We start from the raw sequence: 26,592 nt of genomic DNA on the forward strand, positions 1-26,592 counted from the left end.
GGGAAAGCCATCACTTGACCCCTGTAGCGGTGCTGCTGCTGCAGGGGTTAAAGCTTCACCCCCCAGCGAATCAGCTGTATTTTCAGCGATTCGCGACGTTTTCCCTCTAATAAACTCCCTTGAGATACTGGGCTTAAACTCGGCACCAGTAGCTTTATCTCTTATTAATGTTTTACGTGAATGTGATGCTTCCACCCATATCAGCCACATAACAGCTGTCAAAGTTGCTGTAGATCACTTAATCCAAAATACCAAGACTTTGATTGCTTCTATTTTAGCAGACGCTCAAGCCTGCCTTGATTGTTTGAGCCTTGACTAGGGAAACTGATAATGTCCCCCAAAGAGCACAGGTCACCAAGAAGTTCTAAAACTACAAGTGCCAAACGTAAAGAAAAATGGTAGCTGCTACAGTAGTCGGAAATAGTTTAACCAAAAACCTAAAAAGAGCCAAAAACCGTTTAAGAAGTATGCGACATAATAGTCAAGCCAATGATGGGTATTTACCACCAAGCCCCTGTCTGTTAGAGCCCCCACCTCAGAGAGTGTTTTTAGAAAGCGAGTGCCATGATAAGAGTTATCAAAAAATTTAGAGCTATAGAATTTTGTGAAGAATTTTGGTTTGTCAATTTACACCTCATAGATTCTATGAGACTAGCCCTGGAAGCGGTTATTAACTCTATTTAACAACAGCTCGACCAAATGGCCACTGATATCAGCATCAACGATTATGTACAAATTTCCATGAGCGTCAGTGGGTTGGCTAACTCTTTTTACACTTACGCCCTGCCACATCGTGCCCTAAATGCCTTCGATTTCTTAATAAAAGTTTTTGACATGATGAATAGCAATGCTGAGATTTTGGGGTCACAAAGTTTAACATTGGTTGTGAATGAAAAAAGTTGGCGCAAAATAGATGCTAAATTCTGTAATGTTTAGTAGGAGCATTCAAAAGAAATGTTGATGGTTGATTAATTTAAACACCACCGCTGGAACTTTGTGTCTGTCAGGGTGCCCAGCTGGGTTATTGGATTATGGTCAAACTCCTGGTGCAAAATTGACAGAGGAAGCTCAGTTAAAGCATGATGCCCTACACATCCCCCCAGATACCGATGTCACTTTCTAAGACATACAGGCATTTGAAAATTACTTCAATGTGGCGATTAAAGTATTATACCATGAAGGCGACTGGCATTAAATCACAAGCAGGACCACAAGTAAATCTAAAATTCTGTTTGTTGCATGAAAACCATTTTTATGGTGTGAAAGATATACAAAAAATTCTTACGGGCTAGGTATTTCTGTGAATATTGCCATTCGGCCTATACCCACTAATACAACCAGTCATGCGCAGACATCTGCGAGGCTTGCATTAGAAGCGACTGCCGGGACCTTGATAATGATCTCCACAGGTTTCCACAGTGCAGGCTGTTTTGTCATTCTAAGGAGTGTTTAGAGTGTCATTGTGCATTAACAAAGGTAGGGAAAGTGAGCTGTCACAGCAAAACGTTGTGTGAATCATGCAACCTCTTCTGCCCTGGAAGTCATGACTGTAAAGGCCTTGAACGAGAAGTCTGTAAAGCCAAGGTGTTTTCATTTGATTCACATCTTTGCATTTTGAGGAAACTCAAACCCCCAACCAAAACAGATTATCATATATTCTATGATATGGAATGCTGTCAGGAAAATATCATTCACAAACCAAATTATATTTCTGCCAGACATATTAGCGGTGAGCCTACTTGGGAGTTTTCAGGTCCTACATGTGCAAATGTTTACATCAACACATTCATTACACCCAGATTTATAAACTATAGTTTCTAGGCAGATGAGTATGCCTATGTTGACTTCATTGACCCCTTTCAGTACATCACACTGGCTTCAGTCTGCTTGTTGCTATTCAGGTTTTGTTTTTAAAACCTTACACATTAGCATTGCTACCACATGACAATTATCACAGACAGCAAACGAGATGATCAACACCCGCTTTTCAGTGGTTGATGTAAAAATCACCATCCGTCACTCTTTGAGAGGAGGTGAACTTAAAATTGGGTCCTATTTATTAGATGGCTATGCCAATATTGGCAGGGTCCATACAGCCTTTGAATTTAATGGCTGCTTTTTTCATGCTTGTCCAATTTGTTATGGTGGAAACTATGTTAACAAAATGACTGGTTGTACATTCGGTCAGTTGCTTAACCACACAACTATGAAACAGGTGTTTTTAAAAAGATGCAACTTCAATGCCAGCAGTAAACATGATTTGCACGAACAGTTAGCATGTAATCTGGAATTACAGACTTTTCTCAAGGATCTTGACTTACACGAAGCCTTGAAACAGCGCGATTCATTCAATGGGGGTCGAACCAATGCAGTTTATCAAAAGGCCTCTGCTGATGAAAATATTTTTTACTATGATTTTACCAGCTCATACCCTAAATAAGACAAAAGTCTACCCTGTAGGACTTCCTAAGATCGTTTTTAAAGATTTTTGCCACAGCAATGTATTTTCGGTCAAATCAGATGTAGAATTCAGCCGTCTAGAGGCCTTTTTCCCCGTGTGTCCATACCAATTTGAGGGCAAACTTCTATTTTCCCTGTGCTGCTCCTGCACATAAGCTAGACAGGCCTCCCTGTGTGATCACTCTGATGCAGAACAAGCTCTGACCAGCACCTGGTGCACTGTAGAAGTGAATGTCGCTCTGAAAAAAGGCTATGTGATGGAGCACATTTATGAGGTATGGCATTTTGAAAATGTTTCTCATTATCTGTTTACTGACTATTTTACATCTTCGAGGCAAGCAAGGAGCTTCGGGTTATCCCCTGAGGTGTACCAGCAATGAGGAGAAACAGAAGTACCTGTGAGAATATTTTCAGAAAGACGGTATTTGATTGCGAGCTAATAAAATCAGTGTGACCGCCACTAAAAGACCGATTGCTAAACTGTTTCTCAATTATCTATGGAGGAAAATTGGATCAGAGGGAAGTTCACTCAGAAACTGCTCTAGTGACTAAAACCAATGAATTTGATACTTTTTTACTACCTACTGCGAAGTGTCCTTGTGCGAGTTCATAGATAATGATATCCAGCGTGTGTGTTGGAGGAAGGCCAAAGAGCATTACCCGCCTTTATTGCCAGTTTCACCACCACTTATGCTAGATTAGAGCTGTACAAGCTTCTGGAGTTGCTTGAAGACCGCTGTCTTTACCATGACAACGACTCTGTGATTTTTGTGTGCAAAGAGGGTGATGTTAACGCCCCACCCCCCTCTTTGGGTTACTATCTGGGGGAACTCACTAGTGAAACACCTGCCGATGAATACATCACAGAGTTTGTCTCTGAAGGCCCCAAAACTACAGTTACCGCTTATCAGGTGGTAAAATCTGCTTGAAGGTGTAGGGGATCACCCTCAATGTTGAGAGCAGCGAAAAAGTAACTTTTCAAAAAACTTAAAAAAGCTGGTCACTCAATATGCTAAGCACTCTGAAAGAAGTGAATGGGTTCCTGAGGAGGAGCGCTTGGTAGTTCAACACCCTGCACTGCAAGAATGAAAAAAACAATGCGATATTGAGACCCGCCCTCTTGGCAAAACATTGAGAGTTGTATCCGATAATCACCTTATTAAAGAGGACAATAAAACACTGCCCTACAGCTTTCAAGAGTCATACATCCGCTGTATAAGCACAGGGCTGGTGAAAAGGCTTTTGGATCTGGGTTTATAGGTTTATTAGAGGGTTTTTAAAGTATGGCTTTTAGATTACAGCATCCATACATTGGCATTCTCGCAGGACCTTCCAATTCTGGTAAAAGTTACTTTGTCAAAAAACTTTAAAAAAATACTCATCAAATGCTGACACAACCACCCACCAACATAGTCTGGGCCTATTCCTGCTGGCATGCGCTTGATCAAGAACCCTCACAAAACCTTACACACCTCACATTTGTCGAAATGCTCTTCCTTGCAGCTTTAAATTATGCCAATTTATTTCCACTCTAGGGTCAATATATTTATTGCAGATGATCTAATGACCTCTGCTATTGATGGCGATGAAATTGAAAAAGCTTTTACTCAGTATGTTTACCATCGGAATCTTAGCATTGTATACATTATGCAGAAAGTGTTCAACCAAGGTATGGGGTCACAAACCATCACTCTGAACACTAAGTACATGGTGCTTTTCAACACCCCCCCGCCCCACCAACAGAAACATCAAATAACAGCCTGACAGATGGATCTTGGTGGTCGCTCTAGTTTCTCTTTAGAAGCCTTTCAGGATGCCACTCAGAGACTCTATGGGTATCTTTTTGTAGATTTAAACGTGAACATGCCAGAGAATTACAGATTGAAAATGGGCCTTTTCCCACCGGATCTTCTTATTGCTTATACTCTGAAAAAGTCCTCCCCTAGCTATAAAAAGATGATGAAATAGAAAGTCCCACATCAGTTTAGAGCTTCACTTCCTAATGACCATGTCCAGCAGGGTAGAACGAAATCTAACTCTTGAAACTGCTGGTCTTATCAACCCCACAACAAGAAAAGCTCTTCTGTGCTCTGCATCTGACGATTTAGTAGCTGCGATCTTTGAGATAGCCCTAAATACCTTGAAGGGCAATGTCCCTTTGAGTCCTTAACAAATCTAAGTGATTAGAAAGAGAAGTAAAAAACTGAGCAATTAAAGGTTATATATTAAAACTTTAAAAAAGACTTGTCAAGCAGTGTGGGGGCTTCATAGGATCGCTGTTAATATTCGCTACTCCGCTCTCACAGCCGTGCTGTGTAGACGGAGATGGCATACATTGCAAAAATGTATCTCGTTCCTAAACATCAGCTAGACAGAATGTGGTCCCCCACAAGCAATGAAAAACAGCCACAGATCTTCTGGAAACCGAGATGTGAGAAATTCTACAGCAAAGTGATTTACCTGTTCATGAGAAGGCAAAGATGTACACCACTGCTCTACAAATGTATCTGAACTTTGTCCATCACATTAAAATGGAAAAAGAGGGCCTGACTTTATTCATGCCTGTTAGTCAAGAGCCACTAGTTTCACCAGAATCAGAATCACCAGCTGTTAATCTAGTTCATGATATCATTGACAATGTTAACCCCCAGCACAAAAACCAAGCTAAATTACTCCTTAATAAAATTCAACAAAATAAAGAGAGCTTCTGGAATGATTAGGGGGAACTTTAGTATAAACGTAACGTTATACGTGGCTCAAACCTGCATGACTTGGTCAGAGGGGCTACACAATCACACTCCTTTGCTAATAATAAAGTGCCTATCGTCTGGGACGTCTTCATGCAGAGCTTAGAAGAACTGAATATTACGGCATCAATGCTAGGACATGGTGGGCATAGTATCTACTTAAAACATTTTAAAAGCAGAGCCCTTACCCCTTTTGTTATTCCTTCTGCCCCTGCATCACCATTTTTGCAAGGCTCTCAAAGAACACCTGTACATGACCACAGAGCTATCATAGACAACTCTCGCAAACCCATAACCTCGCCGAGAGAATTCCCTCCCAAAAAATAAAACATTCAAGAGATTGCCTTGGTTGTTTGCTTAGCACAGTATCTTGTTTTCTAATCAAAGTGGTGTAATGCATGTTTTGTTTACCACGCCACACACAAACGTATTCTAGATAATCTGTGTTTATTAGTGGGTAACAAATTAAACTACTGGTTTAAGTAACGACCTCATTTTTATCACAGGACTGTAGTTTTTGTATGATTTTGACTGATAGCCATACTGCGTATTTCTGGATGACGATAATATGCTATAATTTCTTGATTTGTTTCTAACCTCCACATATTTTATGTTTGATGATGATACTGTGGTTTATATGCAGCGGTGCATAATGTATTTGTTAACTAACGCTATCTTATGATTCCACTATTAAGCTTGAATATGTAATCTATATTTGTATTACTGTTTTAGAGCAATCTGTGATTATTACCGGGCATATGAAAAAAAAGCTGTGATTCTTTTTTCAAAATTTTTATGTAACTTCCACAGATTTTATGGCTGCTGTTGATACTTTGATGTATATGCTATGGGGCATAATGTATTTGATTACTATTGCTACCTCATTATAGCACTATTAGCTGGATTTTTTTTTTGTCACTAAAGGTGGACAAATATACGTAATTCCAAATAAAGAGACTATAATGACCCAAAAACAGTTCTTCTGTTATGTAAAAAAAAGTTTCCAATTAAATTGAAAATATTACATCAAAATAAAGCTTCCATCAAGCTTCTTTTACATGTAATCAAATGTATTTTGCTTAGAAGTCGTTATCGTTCTTTTTAATAATGTGATTATATGAAACTTACCAACTATTACAGCAATTCTAAGCTACATCTACAATATTGTGCTTACAAAGTCCCTAAACATCCCTAAAACAAGACCTGCCCAGGCAAGCGCCCCAAAATCTACAGATCTTAATTTATCATATCATATGCTTTTGATTTCATTACAGTATTATTTAATATTATTTAATAAGCCTTGATTAATCCTAGTTCATCATTTATTATGCTTTTGATTTCATTGAAGTATCAGTTTACAAGCCTTGATTCAAAATCCTAGCTTATCATTTTATACGCTTTTGAGATCCTTACAGCATCATTTCATAAACCTTGATTCACAAATTATGATTATCCTATAAAACATCGAAAGACACCGATCTTATCAAAACAATATATGGACCAATTAAAAAGAAATACTTCTCAAAACATTATAAGGATTAATTAAAAACAGATTTGGACTGATTCTAATTTTCTCGCGGACCAAAGGGGCATGGCCACCTGTCAAAAATACATGGTTATGAGTAGTATTCAACCTATACTACTACTCCCATCACATGGTGTCCTGGTGAGGAGCCAATATCACTCAATGTCAGGGAAAAGGAGTTGAAAACCACTGTAAATAGTGGTTTTAGGAAGACTCATTTTCCGAGGCTTTGAACTACTGAAGTCCACTGAGGGGTTTGAAAAACTTTATTTGGGGGGGGGGGGGGGGGGTGGAGGAAGCAGGTTTGGGGGCAGGTTTGGGGTTCAAAAGTACCTCGAAGGTACACCTCGACACAAGGCTCCGTCCCCTTCAAGGTCCTGCCCCTCCTCACAAGATGAGATTGTTTTTCAAGCTGGCAGGTATGCTTTCTAGTCTTGATTCCTCCTCCTGCCTCTTTCATCACCCTCCCTACAGTTCCTCTTGCAAGTTCACTTTAATCCCTGTTTTGTCCCACTGTCATTGTTTCTCGATTTTTCTCCCTTTTGGTCTGGGTCATTGTTTGATGACGATAATTCTAGTCTTAAAATATGAATACAGGAGACCTGGGAGAGAGATCTCGACTGGTGTATGTTTAGGGAGAAGACGGTATATGTCGCTAGGGGTTTCTCTAAAAAATGGGTGAATATCTGGGGCCCCTAGAATAGTTATCGGGGAGAAATCTGTACACCACCTGATTGCTCTGAATCAAATGTCCCCCTTACCCCGTGATGTTCCCCCCTTATGTTGAAATATAATTTTCATCCTCCGTATGACGCTATTATAGCCTTATAGCCTGCCGTAGCTGGCTATACCGGCTATTAAAGGCCCGCTGAATCGTTAAAGGCCCGAGCCGAAGGCGAGGGACTTTAACGAGACAGCGGGACTTTAATAGCCGGTATAGCCCTGCTACGAAGGGCTATAAGGCTATTAGAACATTCTTCCACGAGAGGGCAGAATGTTCTAACAAATTAAACAAAGGGTTCTCGAAGCTAGAGGGGATATAAATCCCCTCGAGCTTTGAGAAGCCTTTGTAGAACATTGGAATGTTGGTCTTTACAGGCCCTTAGAAGCATGGAGCACTCCATTGTCTGCAATGGAGCTCCCAACATTCCAATGTTCTAATAGTTCTTTATTCTCTGTGACCTCTGTATTGTTTATTTGAACCAATGTTTGTTTCAATAAAAATAATTATTTTTAAAAATGGCACAAACTGAGCACTGGTAAAGCACCTCCAGAGTCAAGACAGCCTCCCGGTGCTACTTGCTACTTTCAGCTGTTCAATTACAGGAAGATCACCTCAAATGACTCTCCTCTTATGTTGCTACAGACCATATGGCTCATTCTGGGGTGCAAAAGTGCTTCAGGCTTCCCAATAAAGAGTAGTATTAGCATGAGTGCACACAGAACAGGTAGTAGTGCAACACAGAGCTTTATTTGAGCCGGTGTCTTCCGGTGTTCGGCACTAGCACTTCATTGTCAACACCGGCACCAATGACAGTTGCCACATGGTGGCGCTATAGAGATGAGTACAAAAACAGTTGTTTATTAATTCTGTATACATTAAAAATGAGTATTACCTCCCACCATAGACAGTCTCATAGCTTTAGGGGCGTGAAACTTTCAACACTTGTAGGAGTGTGATGGTTAGTAGTTGTGTTGTTACTATCACCGGCAGCGCTGGCCGGGGCCATGTGTGGAGCAAGCTGCAGTGGCCTGCTGATAAAAGCCCTGGCACTTATTGTCAGAAATTAGACACTGGTGCAACAGCAAATAGTTGTACGACTAGTCAAGGAGCAGGGGCACAGATGTGCCAAGCTGGACTAAGGTGGCAGGTATAGGTCTATGGGGTGGGATGGAGAGTAGGTACAAGGTGTCAGTGAAAAGGTGCTGGGATTAGGGACATCTGATCTTGTAGTTTACGGGATGTGGGAAGGGTGGGATTAGCAGGTATGCATGTTTGTTTACTGAAAGTTAGATAAACGTACAGCGACAACTTATATCTATAACATACCGCCCTTCCTGCTTCCTCTTTCAGGGCTTGAAATTAACTCGCAAAATTGGTACGAAAAAGAAAAATATATGAAAGGTGGAAAGAGTATCACAATAGGAAATTGCAAGAAGTTACAAACTGAACAGTTTTAAGCTTGTAAGAGACATCTCATTTTTGAAAAACATGCACATACCAGTAATATGAGGGATGCTAATGGAAGTCAAGGCGCCTCCCGAGGTAGGGACACCCAAAAAAGATGGGAATAATGACGCACAACAAGTTGCTTGAGGTTTTAAGGTCTTTCATTAGGACTGGTTCAGAGTGGACAAGAATATACAGGCACCTAGTAGGGCTTTTATTCAGAAAAAGATCTTCTATTTCTGCAGGTTAAAGTCTTGGAAATCAAGCTGTTGAAATAAAAGGCTAGGCATGCAGAAGGTGAACAGGTGTCCCTCACTGAGGGAATAATGACACAACTGGAAGAGATCAGAAGCTTGGAGCAGTTACTCACATGCCACCGTGTCTTGTCCTCGTTGCGCTCCAGGCTACATTGCATCTGCACCACCTGAACAGGAGAAGCACAGAGAGCTGTCAGCACATTCACCAGGGAGGGCCAGGCAGGTATCAGCCCATTCACAAGGGAAGGACAGGCAGGTGTCAGCCCATTCACAGGGGAAGGCCAGGCAGGTGTCAGCACATTCACAGGGGAAGGAGAGGCAGCTGTCAGCACATTCACAAGAGAATGACAGGCAGGTGTCAGCCCATTCACAAGGGAAGGCCAGGCAGGTGTCAGCCCATTCACAGGGGAAAGCCAGGCAGGTGTCAGCACATTCACAAGGGAAGGAGAGGCAGCTGTCAGCACATTCACAAGAGAATGACAGGCAGGTGTCAGCCCATTCACAAGGGAAGGCCAGGCAGGTGTCAGCCCATTCACAGGGGAAGGCCAGGCAGGTGTCAGCACATTCACAAGGGAAGGAGAGGCAGCTGTCAGCAAATTCACCAGGGAGGGGCAGGCAGCTGTCAGCACATTCACTAAGGAAGGACAGGCAGCGGTCAGCAAATTCACCAGGGAGGGGCAGGCAGCGGTCAGCACATTCACAAGGGAAGGAAATGCAGCTGTCCTCAGATTCACAAGGAAAAGACAGGCAGGTTTCAAGCACATTCACAAGGGAAGGACAGGCAGCTGTCCGCACAGTCACAAGGGAAGGACAGGCAGCTGTCAGCACATTCACAGGAGAAGGACAGGCAGCTGTCAGCACATTCAGAAGGGGGAAGGAGAGGCAGCTGATAGCATATTCACACGAGAAGGACAGGCAGCGGTCAGCACATGCACAGGGTAAGGACAAGCAACTGTCAGCACATGCACAGGGTAAGGACAGGCAACTGTCAGCACATTCACAAGGGAAGGACAGGCAGCTGTTAGCACATTCACAAGGGAAGGAGAGGCGGCTGTCAGCACATTCACAGGAGAAGGAGAGGCAGCTATCAGCACATTCACAATGGGAGCAGAGGCAGCTGTCAGCACATTCACAAGGGGAGCAGAGGCAGCTGTCAGCAAATTCACAAGAGAAGGACAAGCAACTGTCAGCACATTCACAAGGGAAGGACAGGCAGGTGTCAGCACATTCACAAGGAAAGGTCAGGCAGGTGTCAGCACCTTCACAAGAGAAGGACAGGAAGGTGTCGGCACCTTCACAAGAGAAGGACAGGCAGGTGTCAGCACATTCACAAGGGAAGGCCAGGCAGTTGTCAGCAGATTCACAAGGGAAGGAGAAGCAGCTGCCACCACATTCACAAGAGAAGGACAGGCAGCCGTCAGCACATTCACAAGGGAGGGACAGGCAGCTGTCAGCACGTTCACAAGGGAAGGAGAGGCAGCTGTCAGCACATTCAGAAGGGAAGGAGAGGCAGCTGTCAGCTCATTCACAAGGGAAGGACAGGCAGGTGTCAGCACATTCACAAGGAAAGGTCAGGCAGGTGTCAGCACATTCAGAAGGGAAGGAGAGGCAGCTGTCAGCTCATTTAGAAGGGAAGGACAGGCAGCTGTCAGCACTTTCAGAAGGAGAAAAAGCTGTCAGCACATTCACAAGGGAAGGACAAGAGCGGTCAGCACATTCACAAGGGAAGCAGGGATAGCTGTCAGCACATTCACAAGGGAAGGACAAGCAGATGCTAGAACATTTATAATAGAAAGCACAGACCGCTGCCAGCACATACAAGGAGAAGCACAGACAGCTGCAGGGACATACTCAAGGGTATGAAATGACTACGGCCAGGAGGTACACAAGGAGACAATCAGACTGGTATGCACCAGCACACACAAGAAGGGCAGAGTTGTGGTTGGAGAGCAGGGACTTAGCAAGTGTCAGGGGTGACACGGGTATGAGTGTTGATCTTCATTTCATGTTAGGACCTTAGGTTACAGCTACAGCCTCATAGCTCCGGTTATAGCGCATTCTTCCCTCCACCTAAGGTTAACCGCCAGCCTTCACCCAGCACACAATGGGCATATTCCATGCATCGTCACATTCTCGCAGCATCCACACTCAACACTCTACACTACAGCATGCCCACCCAGCCCTTACCTCCACAGACACATCACTCCATTATCTCAATTGTAAACACACAGGACACCACAGACACCCCCACATCACTGTAAATAGACTGCTACCTGCACATACATGCACAAATAAACACACATAAAGCAGAGATGGCTGTCAGGACACACAAGGATAAGCAAAGACTGCTGTCAGCACACATGCAAGAAAAAGAACTAGTGTTAGCACACACACACAGGGAGAATCAAAGACTGTTGTGAACACACATGTAAGGAGAAACACAGACCAAAGTCTGCGCACACACCAGGGGTAGTGCAGACTGCTGTCAGCACATACACAATGGGAAACAAAAGCTGCAGTTGGCACAACACAAGGAGAAACAAGGGCTGCTGTCAGTACATGCACAAATGGAAAGAAAGAGTGCAGTCTGATTATAGTCCTCTGACATATCAAAGACACCCTCCCCTTTTACTACAACTGGGCAAGTGTTTAACATTCCTGCAGTGATTGAAAATACAGTGTTAGTGCTGAACCCTAGTGCCGTATGGCATATGCAGGTTATCACCTTCTCAGGTGAATCCCTGCAGATAAGCTGCCCCATGGTAACCACATTGTCAACTTTTCTAGCCAGACGAGGGCACCATCACTTGATGCTCAGGTACCAAGTAACCCCAAACCCAATCCTGCACAGTTCAATAGAAATCAAAGAGCCCTTCTTCATTCCATGCCAGTGGTTGCAAAAAACAGATTGCTGTTCTGACAGCTCACAGACAGCTACCCGCAGAACACATAGGGGCCAGGCTTGGAGGCTACAGCACACAACCCGTACAGCAAAAGGAGCTCAGGGATATGCATTACTAATATAGAAAAGTTAAATGACAATATCTTTTAAATTAAAAGAGGAAGGTTCGATCTGCCACACAGTTATTTGGCGTATGAACTCCCTGCTGCAGTTTGGGATTCTCTCTGCCCTGCATCTCTGAGGCCTTGGTAAAGGGTTTAGTCTTGGATGGGAATCACCACCCCACAAAACACCAGGAACTATCGATTGAGATGAGCAACCCTCTAGTAGAGCACTGGGTAAGCACTCCAGACACAAACATTGCACTTTATTTATTTTAAAAAAAAGTTTGTAGTCTTGGGAAATTCCATATGTAAAATAATCTTCGCACTTAAATTTGCCAGCAATAGACGGACCTCCTACAGCAGTCAGTACATGGAGTGTTGACTGAAAGGGTGCATGAGGCTGCTTTTCCAGCCGCCCAAAGTGAGGGTATATTAGAAGTCTTAGTGTTTTAGGTATACCTGAGTGAAGGGGCCTCTCATACGTGTTGACATTGTTAAGGATCAACCAGTTGAAATGTAACCCAGAAAAGTCGGACATAATTTTCTTTGGCTGCCTATGGAATGGAGACTTTGGTGTCCAGAAGATATGTCACTCTCTCTCGCTGCACAACAAACGGTAAAAAAGCTGGGCATTATGATAGATCACTCCCTATCCATGAGAGCCCAAGTCCGATCAGTAGCTGGAACCTGCTTTGGCCTCCTTCGTATTCTGAGAAAATTCCTTCCACTCCTGTCCTTGGAATACAGGAAAATCTTGACGGAGGGAGGGAGAGGGAGGAAGAGAGGGAGGTAGAGGGAGGGAGTGGAGGGGAAGGGAGAGAGTAAGAGGGAGGGAGAGATAGAGAGAGGGAGACAGAAAGGAAGCGAGAGATAAAGAGAGAGAGGGAGGCAGAGAGGGAGGGAGAGAGAGGGAGAGGGAGGGAGGTAGACAGAGAGGATGGGAGAGGGCGAGGGAGGCAGACAGAGAGGGAGGAAGAGAGGAAGAGGGAGAGAGGGAGGATGAGAGAGAGAGGGAGGGAGAGAGAGGGGAGGTAGAGAGAGGGGAGAGAGAGGGAGAGAGAGTAAGAGAGAGAGGGAGGGAGAGGGAGGGAGGGAGGGGAAGGGAGAGAGCAAGAGAGGGAGGGAGAGATAGAGAGAGGGAGACAGAAAGGAAGCGAGAGATAAAGAGAGAGAGGGAGGCAGAGAGGGAGGGAGAGAGAGACAGAGACCGAGAGGGAGGGAGGGAGAGAGAGGGAGGTAGACAGAGAGAGGAAGGGAGAGGGCGAGGGAGGCAGACAGAGAGAGGGAGGAAGAGAGGGAGAGGGAGAGAGGGAGGGTGAGAGAGAGGGGGAGGGAGAGAGAGGGAGGGGAGGTAGAGAGAGAGAGGGAGAGAGAGGAAGGGAGAGATAAAGAGAGAGAGGGAGGAAGACAGAGTGAGAGAGAAAAAAAGATGTGTGTATGCCGGTCTCATGGTTAGTTTTTCATGTTCTAGCCCTGCCCCTTCCCCACTGACCCCGCCTCCCACCGTTGCAGCCCTCGGCCACAAAACCCCACTGTCTACACTGCCTTACTGTGTCCCAAAATGATGCATCTCCAAAAAGTGTGTCACCAACATGAAAAGTTTAGAAAGCTGTGTTCTAGGGGCACATGCCTGGAATGCGCTCCCTGTGTCACTGAGATCAGTGACGGATTTAGCCACATTTAGGAATCTTCTTAAAACCTGGCTATTCAGTCAATCAATAATCTCTCCTTAGCACCATGCCTTAGCAGCATTTTGTCGCATCAGCACTTGGGGATGTCAGCGGGGTCGCAGAAGGCCTTCGGAAACGCTGGGACACTCTTGTCGAGTAGCTGTGCACTATATAAATGCCTTCATTCATTTATTCATTCAAGGTGAGTGAGTGCCTTCCATAATGCTATCACAGACACCCTTTCCACTCCAGGGCTTTCATATTAGAACCTAAAGCATTCTGGGTGTTGTAGTCTGTTTCCACTGAGGTGACTAGACTAATCCACCTGAGTGCAATGACTTGCAGGTTAAAATCCCAGAGAAACCGCGTCTGTGATGGAATAGAGTGAGGTGGCCACCCTACACTGAGGGGATCTTTATGCACCAGAACACAATTCCTCTCTCTCATTTTTGGTCCCCAGACATTGGGACATGCCATATTCACATTACTAGAAGGTATATGCAAGAGAAAAGGCTGGGAGTGGTGTGCAAGTTCAGAGCAGAAGGCAATGCATTCCACCCTAAGGAAATAATGGGACGGACGGTCATGCCCTTAGATTAAAGGACCTCCAGCCTGAGGTCTGGATTCAGGCCAATGAATCAATGATTTATAAAGCGCAGCAATTCACCTGTGAGGGTCTCAAGGTGCTGCTAATTGATTCTCTCCATTGGGTCTTGAGGCCAAAGTAAGCACATTCTGCAATGTAGGCCTACCTTTCTGGTCTCCACATCAACGGGTTCCGGAGTAGGCGTCTTGGTGTGCGGCACTTCCTCCTGCGACTGGGATAGGGCCCTCGGCAGCACGTGGGGGCGAGCGGCAGCAAAGTTCATGAGCGGGTAAATGCCATTCCTGGTAGGAAGACAGCCAGAGTAGCTAAAACGTGTTAATAGTTGAATACATTCTTGAGAAAGCAGCTCCTGTAATAAGACTGCTTGTTCAATTAGACCAGTCATCTATGTTGGCAAACAAGACCATTTGTGAGTGAGACGATACAATCATAACTGAGTAACATGCCAAGTGTGAGACACAGAAATGTGCAAGTACATGTGATCAAACACCTACAGGGTGAGCATCCTTACCAGGAACAAAGACGACTATTGTAAAAGCGAGAGGCTTGAATGAACAGGTGAATGTGTTGAAAGCACTTGACAAGATGGCCAAGACACTGAGCAAGAACAAGGATGAAAGTGAGGTTACAAGTTCAGGACACTCTCTAAACTTCTTAGGATTGAGGATAAATACTCCTAGGATCAGATGAAGGCATCCTCAGACGGTGAGCCTTACAGATCCTTTTCGAAGCAGGAACCTGGGATAGCTCCGAGTCAAAGAGCTACACACAGTGTTCTATCGTGTCAATATTATGGACTCACCTGACATCTTCCAGGAACTTGTCGAGCTCTAGTGAGGAGATCTGGGAGTACCTGTGTGGGAAAGAAGGTATAGACATAATAATGAAGATCGACGAAGAATCACAGTGAAAACGATGGAGGAGATAGGCGCTCACTCGCATGAAACAATGCACCATCCACACTGAACTACAGTAAGACACTATAATCTGGCTGTATGGAAAAGCTCCATGAAGCTCAACTTAGCAGAGAATTAAGAAGTAAAATGTATCTCCACTACAAATGAAAGATCCACATAGCTCCCTGTTTCAAAACCCTACATTGGCTTAAAGTGCCCAAAGATACCCTACTCTAAGTGCTCTGCTGGACTCACCCGACTTTTTAGAAAGCTGGCTGAAAACACTCACAGGAGTGACACCTACAGCTGGCCAGTATCTACAACCAAGCCTTGTTTCTCATTGAGGAGTGGCCTTCCATCATAAAATGTGTTGAGGAGGAAAGTGAAAAGTGCTTGGGAACATTCTGCGGTCACAAAAGCCAGAGAGGCCCTTTACTTTACAACACATGTTCAAAGTGGACATACTCAATTCAGTAATCTACATATTTTGTTCAACTCTAATCAGCTGCTTTTCCTTTTGTGGTTTATTTTGTCTATCTTACTGAGCACTTAGAAGCATTCTTTCTTGGCATTAGACACTAAACAACTGCCCTGCTCATGCGACTAACATACCACTCGTTTATGATGGCTGCATAGCCCTTTGAGATACTTTTCTAAACTCATATGGCCACATAGACAGGATGAAAACACAGTCCAAACGATGGGATTCGCACATGTGGAATCAATCAATAAAAAATAAATTGAAAAAGCATACATTTCTCTAAAAATAAAATGAGCAACACAAAAATAGTTTTTAACCTTTACGAAAGTTAATAAAATCTGTTGTTGGAAAAGACTATTCACCCAAGTGGAACCTAAAAAAAGTAACCAACCTCACAAATCAATTCATTCCATTCGAGCAGCGGAATCCCAGCCAAAGAAGCTTCAGCGCATTTAAAGTATTTAGCACGGACAAACTCTTGAATGGTTAGCCGTTCTCTGTATATAGTCTATGCCCACATAACGACAGACACACACAACTGCTCAACAAGCACGCAAACATTCACTGCTGTTAGCAGATTACATGTGGTCACATCACTGTAGGGCAGTAAGTCATGAGAGTGAAAGGGGATGGTGGACTGGTGTGATGTGGTCAGGATGGACATGCAGGCGAAGGTTGTTGAATGGTGGTGGACATTGGGTGGAGAGGGAGGGCTCTGAGGTAGTGTAAGGGATATGTGAAGAAGCCAGACTGAGGTGAAACTCTCTAAAGAGCAAGGTCTAAAGTGATCACTGAGTTACGGTAGCAGGAACTCCAAAAAAGTGTTCGAGATCGCAGTGTGCCAAGCTCACAGAAGTAGGGGTGCGCGAAATTCGTGTCATTTGCTTTTGTATAATTGTATGAAAATTTCAGAAGATCAAACAGATTTAGACAAAATTCCACAAAATGCAAATCTGTCATATAGTGCAAATTTTTTGCAGGAAAACCCCAATTGACGAGGACAGCCACACGAGTACTGGTTGTTTGCATTGATCATGTGCACCTGTGCTATAATTTTGCTGCAAGCAGTAGCGCGATTCTACGCTGTGGCGGGTAATGCTGTAATTCCAGAATTTTGCATAACAAGCATAATGCACATTTCCTGAGATTATATGAATTTACTGATTGGCTAGGGTATAAAAAAAAAAAAAACAACGCTGTCTACATATGTGTGCCAGTGTTCCGGGCTGCTTCAGCCTCTTATTACATTTCAGCGAGAGAAAGCCTGAGCTGCGATAGAATTAAAATGAGATACAAGGATAAGGGAAAGTCGAGGATTACTGCAGAGCTTAACTTGACTGGAGTTACAATGAGATCCTGTGTACCAGTATATCAGATTGGCATCCCCAAAGCCTTCAGACTCCTCCGCGAGCCAGCTTATAGAATGTGCTGTTTCTCGACGCTTCGACATTACACCATAGTTCGTGTCCTCAAGGCTGGAGGCAGGCTTTGCAAGATTGTAAGAAAAAAACAAAAGTCATGGGATAGGAGAACAGTAAAAAGGTTGCCTGGAAGTACACATGCTTGTGCTTGGATTGTGCCTATGTACAGGATGCCAGTCTATAGGTTAAGAAGTCTGGCATGGACCCTGCGGGGAGGGCATCTTAAGCTGTGAACAGCGGGTGCTTAGAAGCCTCCTTGAAAAGTCACACAAGGTGCTTAGGAGGCAGTCAGAGGTCGTGGGCAGTGCGCTGTGTGGATACTGTACCAACCACTGTTGTCCCAGGGCCACTGATCTGAGACAGCCAAGGTAATCCCTTAAAGGGTCCATCCAGTGTGGAGACAAAACACAATGATCTTGGCCCAGCCCTGAATCTCTAACAATCATCAACAGCAGGCGTTCTGGAAGGCTTGTTCAATGATGACAGCTTGGATTTTGGTACCTACTGTGACATCACTCACTAGATGGCCCATTTAAGACACTTGGAGGGGGTTAGAAACTCAGATTCAGTGCGACACCGGAAATAAGGCTCAATTAGATCAGTGTCCAGCGAGTGCTTTACTTTGGAAATAAACAATACTTTAATTATGAAGTAAGAAGATGTAACAGTTAAAATTAACATACACATAAAAACTAGATGGTAGTTGCACCTTCAAGGATCAATCGCAAACATTTGTATAGCTCCTTAGCTCTAGAAGTTAGATTTTTCTTAAGAGTAGCCATATGGCAGACGTCAGCCACTGGAGATTGGTTCGGGTCTATTTAGGGATCCCCAGAGGCCCTCTAGCTTTGGAATCCTATTGGACTACAACTAAAGGGTCTATATGAGATCAAGGATACTGATGTAGGAAGACTGGAGCAACATCTCTTCTCTGGGTACTAGGTACTAGGGTTGAAGTCCAAGTGCAGAAAAAGTGTACAGCCAAAAAAAAAAACTCCACTGAAACAAACAGGATTGCACTTTCCAAACAAAAGTCCTAACATGTTCCAATGTACCCGTGGAGCTGTCCTGGTAAATCAGTGCCTGTGTGGGAACACTGTTCAGGTCATTGGGTGTCTGGACCGGGTAAGGACCCAACCAGTTATAATACTTCTAGATGGGTAAAATGACCGTAGCGGGCCACTTCCCACCATGATGTCTGACGGATGCCTAGATCTCAAGAGTTACCAGTAATAGTCAATATTTTCCAGCGGCAGGCACACCATTAACACACGTCAGACAATCCTTTGTGCAAGAACATAAAAATTCAACCCACACCCTCTGCTCTGCCATCTTCCACCTGGGCCGCAAAAAACGTTGTGGGACCAGACATCAGCTGTAGTTGTGTAGTGTATCAACATGTGAATGTTGTGCTTATATGTTTGCAGTGTGATTTGTATTAATGTTTCAGATATCCTACGATATATTGCATTTTTAAATGAATTCTATTACACCTTATTTTAAAAAAAAATTTGCAATGTGATTTGTAAGGGTGCCTACAATATCTAAAGCTATTAATGGTCTTTCTTTTGTTTTGTAACTTCTTAAAACATTTTAGTATGTGAATTCTTTGGCTGTCTGCAATGTGTAGTAAGTTGACACTTTTTTTTTCTTCTATTTTTTAGGTGTACCTCTATGTTATGGTAATGTTATTTGACTGCTTCCAGTGATTTAAGTGTGTTTACCTTGCAGTGACTGGCCATGTGTGACACAATACTTTGCCCATAAGTTTCTGGATTTCATTTGGGCATGTGAAGTAGTACTAGAGTGCTATAACACATACGTGTAAATGTCTTTGTGTATTCCTTGAAAACATTGGACATGCCGGAGAAGTTCAAATCCAAAAGGGAGGTGCCATTTACTCTTTACTTCCATTATCTGGAAGTTTAGTTAGAGAGACTATGGAACAGTTACGTTTGCAAGTCATTTTTGAAACCTACAAATTTGAGCTCTGCTCTCAGGCCAGGGTACAGGGCATCCCACAGTCTGGGGGGCATGGGCCTTCAGGGTGGTTCCTTCATGTATACATGTAGGTAGTAGGTATGCATGCAAGCAGGTACTTTCATGGCATAAAGCTAGCCAAGGAGACCAGGGCACTGCATGGGGCCAGCAGCTTAGATTATGACCCACAATCCATGCTTCATATAGTAAAGTGAGGGGGGGTTTCAGAAATCAGTAAAGGGAAATAAATCAATGAAGGTGTTAAGTTGTAATGTTCTTTGAACAGGGAGACTTCTCGCACGTTTTGATAGTTTTGGGGCTCTTAATCCAGGCCCTGAATGTGTAGCCGGTGAAGGTCTCTTTTCTGGTTTTCATTTTTGTACATTTCTTCATCTCCAGTCTGGAGATGTCCAGGCTGCTGAAGTGTTAAGTTTCGCTGGAGTTGGTTAGTTTGTTAACCAGATAGGTACGGTTGCAGTTCATGGTGGGTTTGTGGTCAATGCAGATGGACTAGAACAGGGATCTCCAACATTTTCTGTAGTAAGAACTACTAATGGTTACTGAAAATTATCCTTGGCTACTAACACACATTAGCAGTGTTACAGCAGTGACCACTTCAGACATGATTCCATTAGAGGTCATTGCGTACAGGTCTACGAAGAGCGACCATAAACAGCGATCACCTCAGTACATCAGAGAAGGTCACGAGCAATGATGTCCAAAGACAAAGCTCTATGGAGTTCTAATTTTGAATACTTGCATATGCCACAGAAGTCACATACACAGCGCGGCCAACCACCAAAGAACTTCAGTAGTAAGATTTCCCAGTGGAAGTAGGAATTGCTATTTAAGTATTAGACTTAAATTTATTTTTCTCCAAACATCTGCTTCCTCAATTCTGAAAAAACAAGCATTTTACTTTTAAGTACATCCTTTTTAGTTTTGGAAACATTGCTAATTCAACCACACGAAAACCTTTGATTTACGAGGTTGGGCTGCACATAGGTGACCTATTACAAATAGCTGGGGAGATACCAGTGGCTTCCGGGCTACATGTTGGAGAACCTTGGTCTAGAAGAAGATGCAGCCGTGCAAAGAGAGCCGGTGGAGTTTCATCAGTGTGGGGGGTGAGGGCTTGAATGTCACTTTTGAAATTACTTACAAAGAATACTAATTTCATTTTCTGCAGAGCAAGACAACCAAGAAACAACGGTGAGGCACAAGGGAACTTGAAGAAACTCTAGTACTGAGGAAGAAATAAGGAATTGAGCCAAACCAACAAAAGACATGCCAGAAAATAGTGTGTTTCTTTTCCCTTAGGAAAAGAGTTAATGTGGAACAGAACTCACCATTCTGAGGCCAAGAAAATGCTAAACTTGGCAAATACAGACTTCAATGTGACCTGATTGAGCAATAATTTTGACAAAAATATGAAAGAATCTTTCTTGCAGCTGGGGGAAGAGTAGGGTGCACTGAGGACAAACACATGGAAGTATCTGAGGCTACAAGTGTCGGTGGTTAAGGCGTAAAGTGAGAAATGTGATCCTTATGATGGTATTTCCATTAATATGTATACTACATTAGCACATCACGGAGGATAGGCCTTCTGCAAAATGCACTTCTAAAGCGCACACAATACGGCCTCTGTCAAAGAGCCAACACTGGCCTAAGAAAGGAGACAAAACTAGACTAACACACTTTAGCAAAGACACATACAGAAATGTTCAATTTGTTTAAGATGCTGTTGCACGTAGCGTTGGACCTGCTCCAGTCCTCGTGCATAGTACTGGAACTGTCGACAGTATTGGACTTGCACGCCCAATATTGAAGTCACACACAGTACTGGAGGTGAGGGAGTACTGGGCATGCATACAGTGTTGGGGTTGACCATAGTATTGGGGACACATGCAGCAGGGGAGCTATGCAGAGTGCTGGAGCCCCCCACAGCATTGCCTAAAACGCTTCAATTCTCAGCTCAGCGAGTCGGCTGCTCACCTCCACGCCACAGGAGGCCGGCCCTTCTGAGGGATTTCTGCCACAATAGTGTTCGGATCGATCAGCTTCGTTTTCTCTTCCACTGAGTTTTCAGGCATCAAATCTGTGGAAGAACAAAAACACAGGGTTAAAAAGAGAAGCGTCCTGCAGAGGAAGCAGCTGTAGCAGGAGCCACTTCGGCCTTTCCCACAAATTAACATAGACATTGACACAATTGCTAATTTGGAAGGAGGTGTCCAGTGTACTCGGGATGTTGCCGTTTAAGTAAAGCGTCTGTGGTAGTTTCAGGGCAGTGTTCTCATGCAGGAGTCTGGACCCACTCAGGTTGGAAGTAAGTTCTATATTTCATGTGAGGCTTCTGGCTCTTCGGTCACAGCCACTGCAGGTTGGGCATATGAAGACTCCATCCTTAATCCAACTACAATCAACTCTCGGCCTTCAATCCATCACCACATTAATTCCCTCACATCCACCACGAACATTTTAAAGCAAACCTGCTCCAACCATGCAAACATAGACACATCATGTCACTATAATGTCTCGGTCAGATCACAGCTTCCAAGTGATAAGACACCCGCACTGCTCATGATACCCCAAACGCCTTGTTTCATTTAATTTCCTGCAATAAATCTGAATGTAAGATTAGTATAAAGAAGTCGACAGGGTCAACCAAGGACATTACTATATTAAACAGGCTTACGTGTATGAGAAACAGCAATCAGGCTTCAGAAAGGACAAACATAAGGGAATAAGGCATAAACGATGGATTGCCTATCTCTTCGCTAGGAACTTTAAAGGCCTACCGCCTTGCCTAGTTCGAGGTTTCTGTTAAACTCCCGTCAAGTAAACCGGCTGTACCAAAACAACCCAGAGGGGATCTAAATCTTCTTCAATATCAATTGCCAGATGTCCACCCAAAACTCCTGGTGTTTGGTCCCTCACACCCTGCGTGGCCCTGAAGGACAAGTTACTTACCTTCGCCTAAGCCTAGAAATCAGTTCGCAGAACGGGAAGGATGGGTGGGGCAGTAAGGAATCTATAACTAACTAATGTTTCTTACAGATATATCGTTACTCAATGTAAGTAACTTGTTCATCTGAAAGAAACACGCTAGTTATAGATTCCTTACCTTAGAATAGATACCCCAGCAATACCACCCCCAGAGGTGGGTCTGCGATCTGGATCACACCAGAAAGTCCTGGAGAACAGAAAGGCCAAAGAAGCCATCTCTCCGGACTTGACTGTCAAGACAGTAGTGCTTTGTAAAAGTGTGCAACAAAGCCCATGTAGCTGCTAGACAGATATCAGGCAGAGGAACGCCTCGTCCCAAAGCAGTAGTTGCCACCGTCGCCCTGGTGGAATGGGCGCGCAGCCCCACTAGAGGCTCCTTCTTTGCCAAAGAATAGCAGACGTTGATACACAAAACGACCCACCGGGAGATGTGTACGGTCCGACCTTTCCTAGAGCCCACGTCCCCATCAAAGAGCTGGTCATCCACCCGGAACTGTTTGGTGCCATCCAAATGAAAGGAAAGCGCACGTTTTGGGTCCAGACGATAGAGGCTCTCTTCCACCTTCGAAGGATGCGGAGGCGGAAAGAAGGTGGGCAAGGTGATGGTGTGCCCGATGTGAAGGCAGTGACTAACTTGGGTAGGAAGGATGGACGAGTCCTGAGGACAACTTTGTCCGGATGCACAGAGAGAAAAGGATGCTTAGAAAAAAGTGCCTAGAGCTCATTCACCCGTCTGGCAGAGGTGATGGAAAGGAATGCTTGAAGTGCAAGACAAATCGCCAAAACTCCAGAAGGTTGATATGGAGCTTGGACTCCGCCGGAGACCAAAAGGGACGCATCCGTCACCCCTGTCTGGTCTGGTTGGGGAAGGGAGGGGGATTTGCCATTGACCCAATGTCAATGGCAATGAGCTACCACTGCAATTGTCGAGCAGTGCCCGCCGAGATCTAAATGCATTCGGACAGATTCCCCTGATGCTGCGTCCATTGGAACTTCAGGTCCCACTGCAGAGCCCGCACATGCCACCTGGCATGATCGACCAGCAGGATGCAGGAGGCTATGAGGCCCAGCAGCCTCAGGGTCATTCTGACTGAAACTGGGGTTAGAGGATGAAAGATCTGAATCATAGCCTGAATATCCTGGACTCGCCGTTCAGAAGTATAGACCCGAAACCCCGTTGTGTACAGAACCACTATGATGAAGAGGAGCTTTTAAGAGGGAAACAGGTGTGACTTCGGCACATTGAAGGAGAACCCCAGCGAATGCAGGAGGTCGGCCGTAGTCTGGAGGTGGGAGACGACTGCCTAGGGCGACCCCGCCTTCAACAGCCAGTCATCGAGCTAGGGGAAGATTGAAACCCCTGATCTGCGCAGATGAGCTGTGATCACCGCCATCACTTTCGTGAACACCCGAGGGGCGCTGGTAAGGCCAAAGGGGAGCAAGGTAAACTGAACATTCTCGTGGCCTACTGTGAACCGCAGGTAACGCCGGTGGGCCGGCAGGATGGGGATGTGAAAATAAGCATCCTGCAAGTCCAACGCTACCATCCAGTCTTCCGGTCGAAGGCAGACAAGACCTGAGCAAGCGTCAACAACTTGAACATCTCCTTCCGGAGGAAGCTGTTGACGTTTCTGAGATCCAAGATAGGACACAGGCCATTGTCCTTATTGGGGACCAGAAAGTAGTGGAAATGGCAACCATGGCTTACTTCTGGGACAGAAACGTGCTCAATGACTCCCATGGCCAAAAGAGTTGTAACTTCCTGCTGGAGAAGGGCCAAGTGATCCTCCGACATGCAGTGGCACTGGGGGGCATGGCTGGAAGGGTAGCCTCGAAGGGGAGGGAGTAGCCCCTTCGGACTATTTGAAAAACCTATCTGTCCGATCTGATGGCGCGCTAGTGGGGGAGGTGATGGCGAATCCTGCCACCCACTGGCGTGTGATGGGCCTGAAATGTCAGACTAGGAAGGTTTGGAGGCTGCTGCAGAGAGGGGGGGGGGGGTGGGGGGGGTTGGTGCACTGGCCTGTCCGCTTGCCCCCAGAACTAAGACGGTTGGTCCCACGTCCCCGGCCGCGTGAAGGTTGGGTAACTTGCTGTGGCCTGTGGCTCTGGGCGGGATGTAGCAGGGCACCTCTTCCGTAGCCACGAAAGGTGCGAAAAGCAGACTTCGCCGGGCGGGTGGAGAGGCCCAAGGACTTGGCCATAGCCCGTAAGTCCTTGAAACACTCTAGAGCATGGGTACTCACAAACTTTCTCTCGGGGACCAAATTTACAGTGCGTTTTGTGGCCGAGGACCGCACCGGTGGCGGCGGGGTCAGTGGGGGAGGGGAGCGGGGCTAGAGCAAAAAATAAACTGTGACCATGAGGTTGAACACAGGCCCATGCAGCGGACGCCTTCGTCCACTGAGCCACCAGACCCGGCATACACACATCTCTCTCTTTCTCTCCCTCTCTATATCTCTCCCTCCTTCTCTGTCTCACTCTCTCTCGCTCTCCCTCCCTCTCTCTCTATATCTCTCTGTCTCTCTCTCTGTCTTCCTCTCTCACTCACTCAGTCTCTCTCTCAGTCTCCCTCTCTCACTCACTCTGTCTCTCTCTCTCTCTCTGTCTCCCTCCCTCTCTGTCTCCCTCCCTCTCTCTCTCTCTATATATCTGTCTCTCTCTGTCTCCCTCTCTCACTCACTCTGTCTCTCTCTCTGTCTCCCTCCCTCTCTCTCTCTATATCTCTCTGTCTCTCTCTCTGTCTCCCACCCTATGTCTCCCCCCCTCTGTCTCCCTCTGTCTGTCTCTCTCCCTCCTGCTGTCTCTCTCCCTCTGTCGTCCTCCTCCCTCTGTCTGCCTCCCTCCCTCTATCCGTCGCCCTCTGTCTCCCTCCCTCTGTCCGTCTCCCTCCCTCTGTCTCCCTCACTCTCTCCTCTCTCTGTCTCTCTCTCCCTGTCTGTCTCCCTCCATCTGTCTGTCTGTCTCCCTCCATCTGTCTGTCTGTCTGTCTGTCTGTCTCCCTCCATCTGTCTGTCTGTCTCCCTCCGTCTCCCTCTGTCTCTCTCCCTCCCGCTGTCTCTGTCTCCCTCCCTTTGTCTCCCTCCCTCTGTCTGCGTCGCTCTCTCTCCCTCTGTCGCCCTCCTCCCTCTGTCTGTCTCCCTCTGTCTGCCTCCCTTCCTCTATCCATCGCCCTCTGTCTCCCTCCCTCAGTCTCCCTCTCTCTGTCGGTCTCTCTCTCTATCTCTGTCTCTGTCTCCCACCCTATGTCTCCCTCCCTTTCTCTCCGTCTCCCTCCCTTTCTCTCTGTCTCCCTCCCTCTGTCTGTCGCTCTCCCTCTGTCTGTCTCGCTCCCTCCCGCTGTCTCTGTACCTCTGTCGTCCTCCTCCTGCTGTCTCTCTCCCTCTGTCGTCCTCCTCCCTCTGTCTGCCTCCCTCCCTCTATCCGTCGCCCTCTGCTCCCTCCCTCTGTCCGTCTCCCTCACTCTGTCTCCCTCACTCTGTCTGTCTCCCTCACTCTCTCCTCTCTCTGTCTCTTTCTCTCTCTCTCTCTCTCTGTCTCCCTCCATCTGTCTGTCTGTCTCCCTCCATCTTTCTGTCTGTCTGTCTCCCTCCATCTGTCTGTCTGTCTGTCTGTCTCCCTCCCTCTGTCTCCCTCTCTCCCTCTGTCTCCCTCCCTCCCTCTGTCTGTCTGTCTCCCTCTGTCTCTCTCCCTCCCTCCCGCTGTCTGTCTCCCTCCCTTTCTCTCTGTCTCCCTCCCTCTGTCTGTCTCCCTCCCTCTGTCTGTCTCCCTCCCTCTGTCTCCCTCACTCTCTCCCTGTCTGTCTCCCTCCATCTGTCTGTCTGTCTGTCTCCCTCCATCTGTCTGTCTGTCTGTCTCCCTCCATCTGTCTGTCTGTCTCCCTCCGTCTCCCTCTCTCTCTCCCTCCCGCTGTCTCTGTCTCTGTCTCCCTCCCTTTGTCTCCCTCCCTCTGTCTGTGTCTCTCTCTCTCCCTCTGTCGCCCTCCTCCCTCTGTCTGTCTCCCTCTGTCTGCCTCCCTTCCTCTATCCATCGCCCTCTGTCTCCCTCCCTCAGTCTCCCTCTCTCTGTCGGTCTCTCTCTCTATCTCTGTCTCTGTCTCCCACCCTATGTCTCCCTCCCTTTCTCTCCGTCTCCTCCCTTTCTCTCTGTCTCCCTCCCTCTGTCTGTCTCTCTCCCTCTGTCTGTCTCGCTCCCTCCCGCTGTCTCTCTACCTCTGTCGTCCTCCTCCTGCTGTCTCTCTCCCTCTGTCGTCCTCCTCCCTCTGTCTGCCTCCCTCCCTCTATCCGTCGCCCTCTGCTCCCTCCCTCTGTCCGTCTCCCTCACTCTGTCTCCCTCACTCTGTCTCCCTCACTCTGTCTCCCTCACT

The 26,592-nt window shown here is 45.8% G+C and overlaps 2 protein-coding genes across 2 annotated transcripts in view; one reads left to right on the forward strand and one right to left on the reverse strand.

Annotated features, from left to right (window-relative positions):
- LOC147724867 (uncharacterized) overlaps positions 1-6,259 on the forward strand; it is a 16,321-nt gene extending 10,062 nt beyond the window's left edge. The window contains exon 3 of the mRNA XM_086966386.1: positions 1-6,259. This exon is cut by the window's left edge and continues 646 nt beyond it. Coding sequence (XP_086822512.1) covers positions 1-319 — 319 coding nt within the window. The 3' untranslated portion in view covers positions 320-6,259.
- NRBP2 (nuclear receptor binding protein 2) overlaps positions 1-26,592 on the reverse strand; it is a 260,810-nt gene that overhangs the window by 40,377 nt on the left and 193,841 nt on the right. Inside the window, exons 4-7 of the mRNA XM_086918121.1 lie at positions 21,216-21,318; positions 15,245-15,295; positions 14,588-14,723; positions 9,273-9,326 (exon numbers count right to left, since the gene is read on the reverse strand). Of these exons, the coding sequence (XP_086774247.1) occupies positions 9,273-9,326; positions 14,588-14,723; positions 15,245-15,295; positions 21,216-21,318 (344 nt within the window). The remainder of the gene's footprint in view (positions 1-9,272; positions 9,327-14,587; positions 14,724-15,244; positions 15,296-21,215; positions 21,319-26,592) is intronic.

This window comes from Lissotriton vulgaris, chromosome 4_1, assembly GCF_964263255.1.
Source record: "Lissotriton vulgaris chromosome 4_1, aLisVul1.2, whole genome shotgun sequence".
Classification (NCBI taxonomy): Eukaryota; Metazoa; Chordata; class Amphibia; order Caudata; family Salamandridae; genus Lissotriton; species Lissotriton vulgaris.